This window comes from Corvus kubaryi, unplaced genomic scaffold (assembly GCF_017639235.1).
Source record: "Corvus kubaryi isolate FWS band 111438036 unplaced genomic scaffold, C.kubaryi_AGA036_p1.0 74, whole genome shotgun sequence".
Taxonomy (NCBI): Eukaryota; Metazoa; Chordata; class Aves; order Passeriformes; family Corvidae; genus Corvus; species Corvus kubaryi.
Window position 1 is genome coordinate 13,066,437 of NW_024582061.1, and position 18,295 is coordinate 13,084,731.

The 18,295-nt window shown below is 39.4% G+C and overlaps 1 protein-coding gene across 2 annotated transcripts in view; it reads left to right on the forward strand.

Moving 5' to 3' along the window:
• Nucleotides 1-18,295, forward strand: part of CRY1 (cryptochrome circadian regulator 1) — a 39,609-nt gene that overhangs the window by 8,486 nt on the left and 12,828 nt on the right. For both annotated transcript variants that reach the window (XM_042051121.1, XM_042051122.1), the window contains exons 2-3: nt 14,536-14,644; nt 17,918-18,060. In XM_042051121.1, coding sequence (XP_041907055.1) covers nt 14,536-14,644; nt 17,918-18,060 — 252 coding nt within the window. The remainder of the gene's footprint in view (nt 1-14,535; nt 14,645-17,917; nt 18,061-18,295) is intronic.

Below are 18,295 nucleotides of genomic sequence, written 5' to 3' on the forward strand. Positions count from 1 at the left end.
GACATGAAAAGTTAAGGCTGTAAAATTCTTGCAATGAAGGTTTGTACCCTTTCATAACACAGACCCTCATCCCTTCAAAATTAAAACCAGAAACGTTGAAAAAATTCTGTTTAAGCTCAAATGGGGAAGTTGTGAAGTATGAACATGTGCTACGAATTCTTCAGTGATGGAGATGAAATATCTATAGTACAGGTTACTTAGGAACAATTCCTGTAAGGAAAACTTGGATTTTTCTATCTGTTATTTATCCAAAGTATGATACCCATGACGTAGGAAATGCTTTATTTTTTATAGTAAGGAACCTGTGGAGTTCAGTGCTTGCAGAATTTTGTTTGCCTGTTTCTCAATGCCAGTGTTCTACTGACCTTGTTGGTGAGGGGTAAACTGTGCTGCAATTGAGAGAGAGAGACAGAAAGTGGTTGAAAAAACAGAAATAGGAGTGTAAAAAACAGAAATAGGAGTGTAATTTGCATCAGCCAGAAAAATAAATAGGTGACTTGTTCATGTAGGCTGCTTGCTACTTCATGCCTTGTATAGTTCATAAAACATGATCGTGGTCTGAATGGTTGCAGTTTTGCTGTGCACTAAAGATACAGAACACCATGGCAAACTTTATCTCAATTTCACAATCTGTGCAGTTCTGAAGTACTGGGAAAGTGTACCAGAGAATTGTGATACTGCATTTTATAGAGCCACTGGCATTGAAAATAGTTAGTGGTTTGATTTCTAATATATTGGATTCGTTGAAGAATGGACTAAATGTTGTCTTTGCTATGTTCTCTACAGAGTTTCCTCTGAGTTGAAATTTTCTGTCTGTAAGTCCTGTGACATCAAGTGATTTTTTTTTTTCTTTCTCCTTTATATTTTATATTCTAGAGACTAAACAAGCTCATTTTTTTTCTAGAAGTCTTAAAGTTGAAGAAAACATTGTGGCTTTTAGCAGAGATTACCTAATATTTTTTCCCTTTTTTCTGTCTGGTGGGAGAAGCATGACTACATCTGTAAAATTGAGACATGCATTTAAAAGAAAACATTCTCCACAGTAATTTTTGCCATCCAGGTTTCAGAAGGGCCTTTGGGGGAGGAGGTTGCATTTCAGTTTTGTTCTTTATAAGTCTTGCTGTTAGTGAACTCATCCAAGTCTTAATGAGGGTGATCAAGCCAAGGATGGCATCTGAATTATTTGTTTTATTTGTGTTGCCTAGGGATAATTCCTGTGACTTTCCACATTACTTTTCAGTAGATGACAGGCCTGGTATGGTCTAGTTTACAGTGCTTTATCCGTGTTTCTTTTTAGGCAGTGTAACTGTTTGCTGTTTACTGCTATTGCACAGTATCTCCCAAACCCTGTGAATGCTTCCTTAAATGACTCTATGAGAGACTTTAATTTTTAATTTTTTTCTCTAGCACACTCTTTCACTTGGATGATCTAGAAACATCTACTAGTATGTAGTTTGTTCAGTTTATGACAAAGGAAAAAAGTTGTAAATTGCTGTGATATTGACAGTTCTGCTTTAATTGTTGTGTATTTCCACCTTTTATTTCAAGGCTTTTGTAACCTGGGGAGACCTGTGTAAAATTAATTTTCCTCATATAGTCATGGTGCTTTTCAGTGAGTAGGGTTTTTTTACGTGGTTGAAATTTCCTTTCTGGAAGGTAGTTGCCAATAAATTTACTGTTGAGAAGTACTTTATTTCAGCAGTAGTGTGTTTTTCTTCTAAACCATGGAGAAAATCATGAGTTTGTGGGGGATAATGTGCATCTTTCTATTTTTACATTTTAGAACTTGGCTTTCTGCATTCTTTTGAATATAATTTCACCAACCCCTCTTTTTCAGTGCCAACACCGAAACAGTATGTTAGTTTGTCAAAGCAAAATTTTTCAATGCTGCATTTGCTGAAAGTTTTACTCCAATTTTTTACTGCTTCCATATGAGACAGCACAATGAAGCTTGCATTTTTGGCACTGGAAGTCACACTTTCAAACTGAAAACTGTTACTAGTAATTGTATGTTCCTCTTTCGCAGCAGCCTTCCCTATTTTTTTTTCATAATTCTGCACTTTTTTCCTCTATTAGTCTGTCTTTATTCCAGAATTTTACCTTAGAGTTGTTGCTCTATGGCTTGTCAAGTGCAGTTGTAAAGTAAAAATAATTTTTAGGCTTTTAGGGTGTTTTTTTACTATTCTATTTGAAGAGTATGTGATTTTCAGGAACAGTTATGTCATTTTAAGTGGCTTGTTCCCAAATGAAAGTGTGGGGGAAATTCCAAAAACTTTTCCACTTGCAGTACCGTGTTGTCACCAGTTGCAGTATTTTTCCTTCTGAACTTAGAGATTTTAAGAATACTTAAGGTAAAGTAAGCTTTGGAGAGCTTTTTTTCTGTGTTCTTTGTTTTTCTGCTTATATCATATGAGCTGTATCTGTCAGAAGCTTTCTGTTGACTGGAGTTTTAATTACGGTGTACCATATGATAATGCCTAGCTTGCCTTTTCTTGGAATGAATTTTCTTTGTCTTGGAAATGTTTGTCTCTTGTGCTTGTCTGTTTAATTTTACCTTGAAGGAAAGCTTTTGAACTTGGGATTGAATAAATTGATCAAAAAATACCTAAGTACCAGTCACTGTGAGTGATGTTTGAAGTCTTGCAGTCTTGTTTCTACAGAGGTAATTATTTCCTTCATTAGTTTAAGAGGTGATACTTTTTTCCGTTGTCATAAGGAAAAATGCTGATTTTAACAGCAACAGTAAACAGGAAATTATGTAATTGTCAGCATTTCTCCTGGATTTGTGTGGTGCCTTTGTATCTCCCCTGTCCAGCGCATGCAGGGTTAAATAGGGTTTAAAAACATGTGAGCTTTACCTGCCATTCACCAGGGTTTTTCTCTTACACAGATTTAGTGTTATTTAGACCTGTAATGAAGGATGGTGCCCATGAGCTTGTGCTTGGTTGGTGGTACAGGAACAGCCTGTTTGTGCCGAAGTTTGGTGCCAGCTGTTGAGTCTGGCAGGGGACACGCTGTTCACGAGCGGCTGTTCCTTTTCACACCTTCCCCTTCCATTCTTTATCAGCTCCTCCGGCTCTGAGCGCTGCCGTGAGACTTTCTGAGCTCCGAGCACGTATTGGGTTTCACGTAACCTTTAGCCACCAACACTTCTGAATATGACACAGAGGAGCAGAACCGACCCGCTGCTTGTACCTGCTCAAATGAAGCCTTTCTCTGTGCCTGTTGGGAGTAAAGCTCGGCTGTGGTACAGGAATCCTCTCGGAGCGGCTCCATAGGGGAGGAATATTCGGCTCTTACTACAGCGGTTACATATAACTGGAAAAGTAGGTCATTGTGGCAGGGAGTAGTCCAAACAGCCGCCCGGTTGCTGCAGCAACGACCTACTTTACGAAACTATTTTTGTTGATTCATATTGAAACGTTCTTCTTGAAAGCGCTATAAGGAAATGATCAGGTTAGGAGATATGTAACAATGAAAGCTGCAGGCTTTGTGGGCTCCTCCTGCCCTGCTCCTTCCCCTCCACCCCCCGCCCCCTTGGTCTTGCCCCCTGATGTTGGATATAGGAGGATTAAAGCAAATAAGGTTTGTTTCTGTTCAGTTAGACCTCTAGTGGGGAACACCTTTTTTTGCATTATAACAATAATGCCTATCATTGATTATGTTTCCAGAGTTCAGAGCCTACAAGTCTTCCCCTATAAATTTTGTCTATAGAAATAATTTTAGAGTTAAAACGAACAGACAAAAAACCCACCTTGTTCTAGGAAAAGATAAACTCTTTCTTTAGTGCTGGAACAGGCACCCCACGGAAGTGATCACAGCATCAAGCCTGACAGAGTTCAAGAAGTGTTTGGACAATGCTCTCAGGCACATGATGCAATTCTTGGGGTTGCTCTGTGCAGGGCCAGGAGCTGGACTCTTTGGTCCTTGTGGGTCCCTTCCAACTCAGGAAGGGACCTTTTCTGGAATGCTAACAATTCCTCTTGATATTCAACTGCTCTTATACTAATCACTTGTCTCCAACAAAGTTTATCCACATTCAGGAAGGTGGGCTTGGTGCCCGCCCCTTTTTTTTTTTTTTAATTGGCAGTGTTCTTGTCTGAGTCTTCTCTTTTGTTATTAATTCTAATCCTTACACAAGCAAACTGGAAAAAAGTGCAGTGATTCTGTATAGAAGGATGTTCTCCAGTTGTCTACCTTTATTCTTTCAACAGAGTAATAAAAAATGCTGTCACTGATGTTTAGGAAGTGAATTTTGGAAATCCATTCCTGTCTTCTAAAAGGAATGGATAGATGGGGAAAATGTAAAAGTACAGTTGTTATAGTAAAGGTTTCATTCTTTGTAAAATAATTCTTTATCTAAACTACTGTGACTTGGGCAGAGATGACTGAGTATCACTCCATAGTGATCAGAATCTTCTACTTAACTGTACTATGTAACTTTTTAACATCAATTTAGTTACTTCAAATGATGTACTTCCTGTTGGTCCTGGCCTTCAGTATTGCAGAGAGCTGCTGAAGTTGTGGCAGATGAAGATAGCACGTTTATCTAGAAGTTATTTGGATTTTTTCGTCTGTTGTGTCTTGAGCTATACTTCAGTTCCAGGACTTATGTTACTGAGCTCTGAGCATCTCCTGCGTCAGCTCTGTAAGGTCTCTGCAGCCTGAAGTGAACAGTTACCTCCATTGGTCTGCCCACGTGCTGAGATAGTTGAGGACAAAGTGGAGGTTTTTGGGATTTGTGCAGCTTGGTAAACAAATCTGTGTTTCAGTTACTTGTTTGGGGGGGGGGGGGGCTTAAGTGGTTTTTTTTTCTACATGATTATTACTCAAAACCATGAATACATCTTGAGCAAGTTTACCTTGTATTCAGCTATAAATGACTAATTTCATCTTTGAAAGACCAGTTCAGAAAACTTTGGCATTTTGATTCATAAGAGTAGCAGTGGGAAGTTAAGACAGTGTGAGCACCATAAGGTGAGCACCAGTCAATTCTAATTAAGATTTCCAAGAATAGCTTCAGGGTATTTTTTTTCAATTTTCCAAACTTTCTACCAATTTCTGTGCTTGCTAAAGGATTTCAGCTATATCCTTAATTCTCTTCTATTAGGTAAATAGATTCTTAGGATATGGGAAGCCAGAGATGATGGAATTGTACCTTAAGGACTTATTTAAGGCAATTTCTCAAGTGTAGTTAAGAAAAATACTTATTTAAGCCAATGCTTTATTTCTAGGAAACATAAAACTGCAAAATTTTACTAGCACTAATTGTAACTTTAAAGAGGTCACTTTAATGTAAGGAGAGGAAGAGGGTTTTGTTAAAGTAAATGAAGGGCAGTGTAAAATCTGTCCTTCAGAATCAGATTGCAAGACTGTCTTGTTGGAGTGCTCTTATCATGCTTGCTCTTTTAAAATGAGCCTTAGCTGTTACTTTCTCATGGACAGCTTAGATTGCTGAAAATAACGTGGCTGAAATATTTTATAAAGCAGACCGGCTCTCTGTTAATTACATCAAGCCTTAAGAGCTGCTAATTTAAATAAGAGAGCTTGGATACATGAGAATAAGGTGATTTAAATTTATTTATGTATGAGCATGTCTGTACTCTCAAGTAACTCTAATTTTGTAATTTGCTTCTAGGTAATATTTCCCCAGTTGTCTCCAGTACAATTTGTTTGCTATTGGGTTTTCCTTTATGGATCCAACCAGTTTCTTTCTGGAGAGAGCAGGCATAAAGAATTAAAGTCAAATAATAAAGATTTTGATTTATCAGATTGGAATTAGAGGATTAGAAAAAAATAACCACAGAATATGTACATTAAAGAATGGAAGACACTGGGAGAGAGAGATTTAGGAAGCTGTGAGCCTCTTAGTCTCCTATCACCAGCAGGCTGACCTTTGTAACATGAACTAATTTGAGATGTTAGCTTCGAGTTACACGGGAATAATTTAGGTAAGTAATGGGTGCCCTTTGAGTATGAAGTTAAGATCCAGACTTCATAGAAGCTAAGTACACTATTTGCTGTGATGTATGGCTCACAAAATAGAAACCAACTCCATAATGCTATTTCATGGAATCACAAAATGGTTGGGGTAGGAAGGGACTTTGGAGATCATCAAGTCCAACCCCCTAAGGCAGACTCACCCAGAGGAGGTTGCAGAGGATGTGTCCAGGTGGATTTTGAGTATCTTCAGGGAAGGAGACTGCAACTTCTCTGGGGCCTGTTCCCGTGATCTGTCACTCCCACAGTAATGAAGTTTTTCTTCGTATTCAGATGGAGCTTCCTGTGTTTCGGTTTGTGCCCATTGCCCCTTATCCTGTCACTGGGCACAGCTGAAAAGAGTCTGACCCCGTCCTCTTAACACTGCCCTTAAGATATTTGTATGTATTGGTAAGATTCCCTCTCAGTCCTCTCTTCTCCAGACTACACAGGCCCAGCTCTCTCAACCTTTTCTCATTAGAGATGGTCCAGTCTCCTCATCAACTTTGTAGTCCTCCCCTGGACCTTCTCCAGTAGTTCCTTGTCTTTCTTGAACTGGGCAGCCCAGTGTACCCGGCCACAACCCTGGACACATCACTCTGGATACATCACTCTGGATGTGGCCTCACCAGTGCAGAGTAGAGTGGGAAGATCAACTCTCTTGACATGCTAGCAATACTCTTCCTAATGCATCCAAGGGTACCACTGGTCTTCTTGATGAGAAAGGCACACTGCTGGCTCCTGGTTTAACCTGTTGTCCACCAGGAATCACAGGTCCTTCTCTGCAGAGCTGCTTTGCAGTAGGACAACATTTAACCTGTACTGGTACTTTCATGCACTTCTCCTGTTCTCCATGACCTTTCAGAGATGATAGAGAGTGGATGATGGTTTAGCAATAACATCTGCCAGGTCCCTCAACACTCATGAGTGCATCTCATTGGGGCCTATGGATTTCTGGATGTCAAGCTTGACTAAAGGATAGCTAATCTGATCCTCCTTGACCAAGGGAAGGTCTTCCTTTCCTCAGAATTTCGCTCTTGCCTCCATGCTCAGGGATTCCCATAGTCTGGCTTTAGCAATAAAGACTGAACAGAGAAAGCATTCAGTAACTGCCTTCTCTGTATCCTTTGTCACCAGGGCACCCACTTGATTCAGCAGTGAGCCCATGTTTCCCTAGTCTTCCTTTTGCTACTTGTAGTGAAAGGTAGGAAGGTGTAGAAGAAGCCCTTCTTGTCATGTCATACATGACATTCCTTGCTAGATTCAATTCCAAATGGACCTTAGCATTCCTTATCATAGCCCTGCATATTCTGAAAACCTGCCTTTATCCCTCCCGAGTGGCCTGTCCCATTTTCCATATTCTGTAAGTGTTCTTCTGTTTCAGTTTTGTCAGAAGCTCCTTGCTCATCCACACAGGTCTTCTGATCCTTTTAATTGTTTTCTTACGAATAGGGATGCTCACTGGTCCTTAGCTTGTGAGAAATGATGCTTGAATATTAACCAGCTCCCTTGGACCACTTTACCTTCTTGGGGTCTTAACCCTTGGGATTCCTCCAAGTAGGTCCTTGAAGAGGCCAGAGGTAGCTCTCCAAAAGTCCAGGGTTGTAATCCTACCTATTACCCTGCTTTCTTCATCTTTGGGACATTATGAATGCCTTTTGAATAGGACAAAAAAACAGTGTGTTTCCTTCCTTTGGGAAAGGCTAACCTTGAAAAGATAGTTCAGTTGGAGAGAAATTAATGAGGGATGGTATGTAAGGAAATGCTAGCTTTGTGCCCAGTGTGAGCTAGGTTGGATTCAAATTAGTTTGTTGTTCCTAATAGAGCACTATTGCTTGCTGTAGTTGATATTCTATTCCCACTCCATATCTGAAATGGTCTTTATTCCTTAGTGTCAAAGAAGATGCACCCAAAAGGACTCAGCTTGGAGAGATTAAATTTTAAACATGTTTTTCTCTTGATTATTGTTCAAAGCCCTTTCTTTCATCTGTTTTCAGAGAATGGGTTGGTTTTTTCCCCTGAGAACCTCTTTTACAGCTGTACATGGGCTTGGATGTATCTTGCATTCTTCCTCCATCACAGCTCTGCTTTGGCTTAAAGATTATAACAGTAGTAAATATTAGGGGAAAAAAAGCCAAGTGACGCACTTCATGGTCAGTGTTTGGTTTTGTTTTTGCAAGTGGATCAGCTCTACTAAGTTATGAAAGATGCTGTAGTCCTGAATTGCTCTCTAAAGGAGCTGGTTTTTCTTCACTGAGTGTAGAGCAACCCTGCAGGAGATTAGTTAGCTCCCACAGCTACTTCACTTAAGTATCTAGAGTTGAATAACATGAACTTTTTCCTGCTCTTGTGTATATGCTCAAAGGATAATACCTTTACGAAATGTGTTATTGTATACCATTTTAGGATGTGGAAGTTGGATGTGGGATTCGTTGAAACAATGTGGTACAATAAGGGATACCTCTGTGACCTTGATTTGGTAACAGGAAAATACTACTGTGGCTGGCTGCCAAAGGGTGCTGTGGAGTGTACATAACACTTAAATCCTGTCTGAGCTTAATCTTCTTATTGTTTCGTAAGAATATACTGCTTGCAGTAAGACACATTGGTTGGTGGCAATCAAACAGGAAAATACACTGGTAAAATATTAAATATTTGTATAAAGGGACATCAAATTTGAGATACTTCCCAGTGCCTCATACTCTGTTTTGGTATTAGATTTGGTATTCGCATCGTGATTCCTGTTGAAATTAGTATGGAGGTGTATGTTTACCTGATACTGAAATCTCCTAATAACCTAATCAAACATATGGCAAAGTATGTGTGAAAGAAAAGTGCGCTCTCTCTCTCTCTCTGAAGAGAAAGAAATGGTGCATGATTTGTGTGACTAATACATTAGGGTCTAATGCTGTAAATTATACTCCCTCTAATAAAATGTAGTTGGTATTATACAGTGTGTAATATTCTTGCTTTTTATTGAATCCAGCTCTACTAAACTCTGAAAGATGAAGGAGGAATATCTGATAACAGTGTTGGAAAAAACAATTGAACAGGGTAATAAAGCTAGGAGATATTAGGCTGCCTAAGATAATTCTGCTAGACAAAGCTGGGTGGCAATCAAATATCCATGAGTCTCATGTTTGACAGAGCTTCTCTATTGATGGAAATCAATGGCTTGGTGTGAGGACTAGTGGACAGATAGAAGGTGTTCAAAAAGACAGGTTAAACACAAGTTTGGATGGATTGCTGGAAGTTGACCAGTCGTGGGTAAAAGGTATTAATCAAATTAGGAGCGGAACAAGTTTTATTACTGTTCTTTTTCACTCAATTTCTTAAATTTCCTCTCGGAGTGAGGAAGCCTAGCTAAATTCTTATATTTTGTGTGTCTGTGCAGTCTAACACTCCTATTAATGGTTAAATTCAGAATCTGGATTAGTTCAGAAAAATTATTCTTAATGGTTTAGCACTAGCATTTTCAGATGTGAATAGCACCTGCAAGAGAAGTCAATGCATTTTAAGTCCCCTCAGTTCCCAGCAACTGCCCTCATTTTGTACTGGCAAGGATGGTTATGTGTGATTGTGGTTTCTGGGTGTTCATTACTCCTAAAAATAACCCCAAACAAGACTTAACGGTAGCCTTATATAGTGTGTCTATAAGTATCCTTCTTGCTAGTCTCCTCCCTAAATAAAAGTGTTACCTTTTTAACAGACTGCTCCTGGATAGTCTTTAGTCACGTTAATAGTGCAGAGCCAGGAGCATTGCGTGATGTAGTGCTTGCTTTAGGTCATTTTGTTAATGATTAACTGTGTTAACAATTATTAATTGAAGTTTTTGAATAGCTACTTTGATGGTATCAGTTTATTTCAGTTGCAGGGTAGCTAAAATTATGACCCGTATTATGCAACTATTGCCAGTTTCTGGCAATTAGTTTATATTTTAGACCCCAAACGTACCTTGTATGATTGACAGCAGGGAAGGTTGTGGAGTTTCTAGGAGTCAACTACTAAGATTTCGTGTGCATGTCTTTTAAAGAGTGAAGTCTTCAGCAGCTTTGATGACAGTTCTGAATATCATAATTAGATGTCTCTGGCAAAATGTGTGTAACGCTCTCTAAGAATGTTGCTTGCAGACAGGTATGCTTTGCATCAGCATCTTCCCCATGTTAAAATAAGTAAGTAAGTCTTTTCTGCCTCCCTCTATCATGCCAGTTGTGCACGTACCTCACATCGTTTGCTACTGTGAAATTATTAGGGAACATTTCCTTCTGGTTTGCCCAAGGGATCTTTTAGACCAGATACAGGAAACTGGGCTGATGCGTTAATCTGATAAAAAAAAAGGGCATCCTTTTTGTGTCTTTTAATGAAGTCCTACAGCTCATGTAATTCATTCAAAGTATAAAAGACAGTGCTTTCCCATTGACTGTTAGGTTGAGGGAAAAAAGTTAGTTTAGATTGTAGACTCAGAAGCATGACCTGGTATTGTAGGGAGAGATTTAAATACCTTCTCATTGCCACAGTCTGGCATAAAGTATAGTAGAGTTCAAGCCTAGTAGCTCTTAGTTCATAGCTGCTGTGAAGAAACTTTGCCTCTAGAGCTCATATACTGAAAAGAAATACTTTTTATGAGATGGAAATTTCGTATTCATTTTCAATTCGTAGACTAATTTACCATTCATTTTCGGTTTTGTTCTACTGTGAAAGGAACGTGTTTGTGAGCGTTTTGGTGTATCTTTTCAGAGAGAAAGGTCAAGTAATTTTGCATACAGTTAAAGATGCTGTGCTGCTTCTGCAGGTTTTAGGGGTACTCATGAGAAAAATAGGACATGAAAACTTGGGTTATGACAAATAGTTGATTCGATTATTAAGTTTCTTGGTAAGGGATGTATTTAAAAGCGATTATTTAAGAAGGTTCATATTGAACAAGGCTCTTTGCGGGGGAGTTTGGACTAGATGACCTTTAAAAGTCCCTTCCAACTCAAAGTATTTTGTGATTCTATAAATCTTTGTAAAGGCTTTTATGTTAGACAACTTTTATTAGCACTTTAATGAGAAAATGCCTTTAGATGTGGTATAGCATAAACACTGTTGATGAAAACAGAATAGATGATTAATTATTTGCATCACATTTTGTTAAAACACATTTGGTTCAACTGAAAGATTCAAGTATGCTTAAAAAATGGAATGCTTGTTCTGAGTAACTACTTGTAAACTGAGTCTGTGTTCTGGAAGCCAAAAGCAGTATTCTTTTGCATTGCTGTTACTCTAGATATTGTAGGGTCACTAGGGCTTGATTTGGTCGATTATTTTTGAACATTGTGCTTTCCGTAAGTATTGCAACACAAGCTGTGGTTTGGCTGTTTTTAATTTCTTCTGGTTTTTGTTGAGGTAAGGGGGGGCGGTGTGTGTGTCCCCTGGCCACCCTCCTGCTCTCTTCCTACATATATTTAACAGTTTGAGTCTATGCTGTTATTTTTGTTAAGTACCTAAAAGAGTTTTATGGAGATTGAAATGCTGGAGTGTGGTGAGAGATAAGAGAGATAATAGAGGGGATTTGGGGGACCAACAAATAGAGATTAAACAGTATTAAGGGCAAGTTTAGGGATCTTGGATGTGAATTGGAGACTGGGTCGGTGCATGTTATCTTCTTGAATAGGATTTTGTGCCAAGTCCAGACTAGAAGTTATGTATTGTGGTCAGTCAGGTAGGAAGAAAAGAGATTGAGAAAATAGAGGGAACTGAAATGTCAATAGGAAAAAAATCAAAAGTTTCCTGAAATACAGGAATAGTTATGAATATTTTATGTCACCAGTTTCTCTTCATAACCTTTCCCTATACTCCATGAGATGAATTTAGACAACAAACAGACCTGTGTAACAACAACAAAACTCCATAAAACCAAGCCACAAAAAAAACCCCCCAAAACCCTCTGGACTATTCCAAAGTTATCCAGGACGGTATTGCAGTTTGTCTTCCTAGTGATTTGTGAAGTGTATGTGAATGCACATGCTCCTTGAAGGTGAGATTCTCATGGGTAAGACTAATGAATAACATCTGTCATTCCAGGTTTAAAAAAATGAAGCTGTAATTTTCAGAGTCCAGATGGAATTGACTTTGTCCTGGGAACGTGGGGCTCAAGTTCTCTCTGATAGAAGCATATACAACTCTGATCTGATTCTTAAAATGACTCCTGCATGGTTTCTAACTAAAGGAGTATAGAGAAGTTTCTTTTTCTTTTCTGACTAGCCTAGAGTTTTTTCAAAACAAAACCGAGCAAAGTGAGAAAATTAGGCATTTTTGGTTTGTTCTAGTCATTAAACATCTCACATAGTTTGCCAGCCAAGAAGCCATTGTATTCTTTTATGCTGGCTGCCAAGAGTCCTGTTCTTACTCTTTCAGGTCGAGTGAGCCACACATTTTAGGCATTTAATAGCAGCCAGGGGAGGTTCCTCCCAGCCTTTTAGATAGTGTTTTTGGTAAGTTTTTTCCCCATGTAAAGTTGGAAGCAATGTGTGTTAGGTAGGCATCACTTACATACTGCTAAATACTTAGAAAATGGATGTTAGCAGGTTTACAGCAATCATGTATGCTGTATCCCTCCTAGAAGGTGTAGCATTTTCATTGTATCTGGTTAGCTTTTAGGATTCTTCTTAAAAATCTAGGTGCTAATGAGCTCCTGATTTTAGTACGCCTGGTTGCTCAGTGTCTTTGTCTTCATAACACTGTGGGCACTTGCAGAGGTGCTCCTGCCCTTCCATGGTAGCTGTGCACCTTCTCACCAGGCACAGGCGCCGTCTCCAGCTGTCGTGGCACTGCTTCCCCGGCCTTGGTCTGGGGCGGTTGCTCCAGAGGTGTTATCGCTGTGGCCTTGCACCTGCACAGTGTCATTACAGCAGCTTTCCTCAGGAGTAATGGACTGCAATGTGGGAATTGCCTCTTTTTCCCTCCCCCCACTTTGGGTGTAGCTTGTGGTTTATGGCAGGGGATCCAATAATGTGTGAGCACAGAAGTTAATGACCACCAGGCATTGACTCAGCAGTTGCCCGGATCACCATGTGCTTTGCTGAGTGCCAACAGCACTGTAAGAAGGAATGGCTGAGAGGGCTTGAGCAGCTCCTGGTGAAATATATATTGTTAGTACAGAGTCATAGAATGGTTGGGGTAGGAAGTGACCTCTGGAGATCACCTAGTCCAACTGTCCCTGCTAAAGCAGGTTCACCTGGAGCAGGTTGCACAGGATCATGTCCAGATGGGTTTTGAATATTTCCAGAGAAGGAGAATGCAGCCTCTCTGGGCAGCCTGTTCGAGTCTTCTGTTACCCTCAAAAAAGTTGTTCCTCATATTCAGATGCAGCTTCCTGTTTCAGTTTGTGCCTATTGCCCCTAGTCTTTTTGCTAAGCACCACTGAAAAGAGTGGCCCTGTCCTATTGACACTGCATTTAAGATATTTGTATGCATTAATAAGATCCCTCTCAGTCATCTCTTCTCCAGACTACCCAGATCCAACTCTTAGCCCTTGCTCATAAGAGGGATGCTCCAGTCCCCTCATCATCTTTGTAGCCCTCCACCAGACCCTCCCCAGTAGTTCCTAGTCTTTCTTGGACTGGGGAGCCTAGAAGTGGACTCAGCATTCCAGATGTGGCCTCACCAGGGCAGAGTAAAGGGACAGAATCACCTGCCTCAACTTGCTGACCACATGAGAAAAATATTATGGAGGAGCCACTTGTTAGACTGGAGAGAGTCCAGGGGAAGGGCACTCATCTGGGAAACCCCAGCACTTCTCTTTCCAGCTGGCTGCAAAGTAGAGTTCTTTTTTTTCCTCTTTCCTTTTGTTTTTATTTCTTCCCCAAACCACTTTCACCATTGGAGTTATTTTAGTTGTTATATCTACTAATAAATCTTTGCGCATGTGAACCTGTTTCAACATTCTTTGTGCAACTACCTGTTTCCTTTGAACACTTGCAGATTTGCAGCACCCCATTCCCCCCCCCCCCTTTTTTTGTCTGATGTGCTAATTTGCTCAATAAATAATTCAGGTGAGGGTACAGTCAAGATGCATATGCTACGTAGAGGGCTGTTTCTATAAATGAAGACCAGAGGGAGAGTCATGACTGTGTACTCCTCTAGTATGCTGTTTTTAGTAACAGTTCAGTTTTGTAAGAAGGGCTTGGATTAAGTTCAGTAGCAGTGTGCCAACAGCTGATTATCTGTGTTTGTTTGTTGAGGGTTTTTCTGTCTTTAGAATGGCAAGATACTTCTAGTTTTAGTTAAGACTAGAGTATGTTTTAGTCCATTCCAGACCCGAATAACATTGAGGGGAAAACTGTGAAATGACAGTGTGGTTTGGTTTTATGAATTATGTATTGTGGAAGATATTACATGGTTGTACCACTGTAAGCCAAGTGTAATTAGGATGTGAACATGCATGCATCACCAAAAAATGCACCAAGCACTCAAGGTCTGATAGTTGTTGTTGATTATTCCTCTTAGTTACCTTTTTCTATTGTAAAATTGTCTGGTTTGCCTCAGAAAATAAATGTTTCTTTACAATTCTTGCAGATTCCTGCTTCAATGTCTCGAGGATCTTGATGCCAATCTACGGAAACTGAATTCACGTTTGTTTGTTATCCGTGGACAGCCAGCAGATGTTTTCCCCAGGCTTTTTAAGGTAAATGCCACCTTGCACTTGTTGTTTCTATCCACAAGTATGACCAACAAATTAATTTCAACTAGGAGTCTTTCTTGCACTGATTCATTCCGTGCAAGTTATTCATGCAAATAATGATCTATCCTTGCAGTTTCTCATTAACGTTGTTTGTTTTGAATTTTTCCTCTCTAATGTACATATCACCAGCTGAACTGAGTTGCTTTTGGACTTTACTGGTTTTTGTTTCTTTCCTTCCAGAAACAGAATTGATTTCAAATGGTTTGCTAAGTGTAGGTACTGTATATTACTACATTTTCCTTTACAGGTTCCCTTTGTAATACTGAAATAAAATTTTGTGCATGTGAATCGATGTTCAAACCCTGACCTGTAAAAGCAATGTTTTATTTAGGCCAAACATCTGCTGTGATTGCTTTTTGGCCATTAAAGGTGATTTAATAAGCTTTTTTCTAGTAGTAGTATTGTTAAAAGCATAGTGTAACTAGAAAGCAATTTCTAGTCAAAGAAATTTAAGGGTTTTTTGGGAAAGGGTCTTACTGAAAATATTAAAGCGGTGAGTGATTGTTACTGATAGTAATACGTTGGCCATGGATAATAGTGTATTTAAGGTAATAATACTATAATAGTGTAGCAAAAATGAACACTTGGCAAATTGATTTAAAGAGTGTTTTCAGAATGACTGAATTCAGGTGACTGAAACAAGCAAGACTGTGGGGGCAAAAGTAGATACCCATTTTTCCAGAGGTCATACATTCAAGATTTTTATTCCCAGGTCTTCAACACCAACCTGAAAACTCAACCAAAACTCATATTTCCATCTTCATTATTGTGGTTTTGTTGTGAAGCACTAACTGGATGATACTTCTACTGGACTTTCCTTGATTTCCCCTCAGTGAAGAATTTCCTGGAGGAGTACTGTGGCATTAGCTGCTGCTTGCAACCTCTCAGATATTCAAGCTTGTTGTATTTATCTGCCAAATTTAGTTTGATTGCATTTAAATAGGAGCAAAAGTCTTGCTGTTGTGTGCATTACCTTCTGGATTTGAGCAACCTGTAACAAGTCTTCTTAAATACTTTAATGGCTACTTTGACAGCTCCTGTTACAGATCTTGCTGCTAGGCTGATCTTTCAATGCCTGGCAGCATTGGATTGCCACTTTTTTAGAATATTAGTTTTAGTGGTGAGAAGAAAATGAAAATAACTTGTAATATAGATAGCGTACAGCAATCAAAAACGAACATTCACGTCTGTTTATGTCTTGTGGTTCCTCAAATTAAAGTGCCTTTATCATATAGTGGTTCACTGAGGGGCTTTGAGGACATCCTCTATGCTCAAACAAGTTACTGAAGCTCTTGAGGACTTCTTCACTTTTGGCTGAAGTCTACCTGGAACGTGTATCTATCTCTTAAAATTATATCTCACAACTACTTCTGCCAGAGCAGTAGCTGTACATCAGACACTTGCAGTGCAGTGAAGGGATTGTAACGCTGAACAAAGCGTTCCAGATCATCCCTATTAAATGTTTCAAAGGTGAGCAATGATCCTGACCCTGAAGAACAAACAGATGTGGAAAAGATCAGTTAAGTTTGGAAAAATAACTTTAGCTAAGTCATGGTAGGAGACAGTGGAACTTCTGTATGGCCTGGTGTCAGTAGTCCTATCACAGATGCCAGCATCTGTGGATTTCCTGGGAATGAATGTACAACAGCTGTTTCTTGGTAAGGCTTTCCTTTTCATAGACTGAAGAACAATTCCTTCAAAAGGCAGAACACTGATCTATCTTTATCCTTGCCAAAGGCCTCAAACACCTTTAGGGTCTTTCATTTCAGTTAAGTTTTGGTTTGTTCTTGCCTCATCCTCTTCAATTTGTCCTGGTCTGCTTTCTGTCTTTAGCTCTTTGGGCTTGTCTCAATAAAGAAAATAAAATTGAATCACTGCTTTTTTTAATGCATCAGTGTTGCTAAAACCATTCTGCAGTATGAGTACATGCAAAATGATCTGTGTCCACGATTCTTCTAATTGCCTGGCTCACGTCAGTGTGATCTGGGTGTATTCACATTACACAGCAGAGTTTTCTTGACTCCCTTAGGGACATGGCTCTGGGTCTTGGTCATGGTTTTTTTATGGTCATCTTTGCTATAAGCCAGAGGAAAGAAGGGTTTAGAAAAGTATCTGCTGCAACTTGTCAGACAGTGGTTTTACATTATGAAATGGGAAGTAAATGTTATGTGATGGTGTAGGAGGTTGCTTGAGGATTCAAGGCCTGCTGGGTTAGTCTTGGCAGACTTAAGGATGGCCGGAGCCCAGCCTTGTTTTGAAGAGCAAGCACTTCTTGGAATCATCTGTCCTCAGGGCTGGGAGAGAGCTGGAGTTCAGAAGTGAAATAGCACCTCAGGTGATTAGCACTGAGTGCCCTTGTCTCTGGTGTAAATCCAAGTCTCTGAAATACTATGGTGTATTAAGCCAAGTCATTAAGATTCTGAGGTATTAGAAAGGTATTTCTTTGAGTTTGATTGGCATGATGGCTTTCTAGGATCATCTTGTGCATACTTCAGCTTTCCAATTTCCTACTGTTGCAGAAGCCTTAGCCATTATTGATCCCTTTGTTCGCTTCTTTTTCCTCACCTGTGACTGTGGCCTTGGTAACAGAATCTGTGACATAAAGAATATTAGACTTCAAGGTATAAGGTATTCTCTTTGTAGAAGACAGCCTTTTTTTCTTTTTTTTTTAATTAAGAATTTGAAGATTGTCTGAGTGAGGAGTAGGGATTTGGAAAAGGTAAAGAAAGTGTTTGGTATGAGAGAGTGGCAGTATTTCCACCCCTCTTCCCTGAAACTTCAGTTCTGCTGCTAAAGCTCACAGGCATATGTAAAAAGCTTTTCTGCAGAGCAAGGTACTGCTGCTGATCCATGTTCAGAAGACAGTCTTTGTCATCTTTCCTTTTCTGTTGAGTCTCTTAAGGTATGTGGATCCTAAAGCTAGAGATGAGTTTTCAAAATTTGCATGGAAGTTGTTCCATTACAGTGAACACCCACAGTAATAGGACAGATGGAGGCTTTTTTTATGCCTGATAGCTACTTAGATGCCAAAAAGTTGGACTTTATTTTTGTTATTCTGGGTGCCTAATGTATTTTGGATCTTTCTGTATCTTTGATAACTATTCACAGGTAATAGCTGGTGTTCCATTCTGCCCCTGTCCTTCCAGTTCTCCTTTCCCTCACCCTCCATCATGCAGCTGAGTTGCTAAAGGACCACACTTTTGTTTTGTGTTGTAGGAATGGAACATTGCAAAACTTTCTATTGAATATGATTCTGAACCATTTGGGAAGGAAAGAGATGCAGCTATCAAGAAGCTGGCTAGTGAAGCTGGAGTGGAGGTCATTGTTCGGATTTCCCACACATTGTATGACCTAGACAAGTAAGTTACTGTTTACCTTGGATTTTAAAAAAGGAGGAAAAAAGCCCCTTAAAATTTTATGTAGTATTAATTTATATATTGTGTGCTACTTTCCACACTGAACACTTCATGATTAGGAAAACTACAAATTTGTTTCATGTTTCGCTTTTATCCATCCATCCATCCAAATTTTACTACATACTGAGTAGAACTTTGAAACTCTAAAAACTGATATATAACTGTATCTGAAATGCAG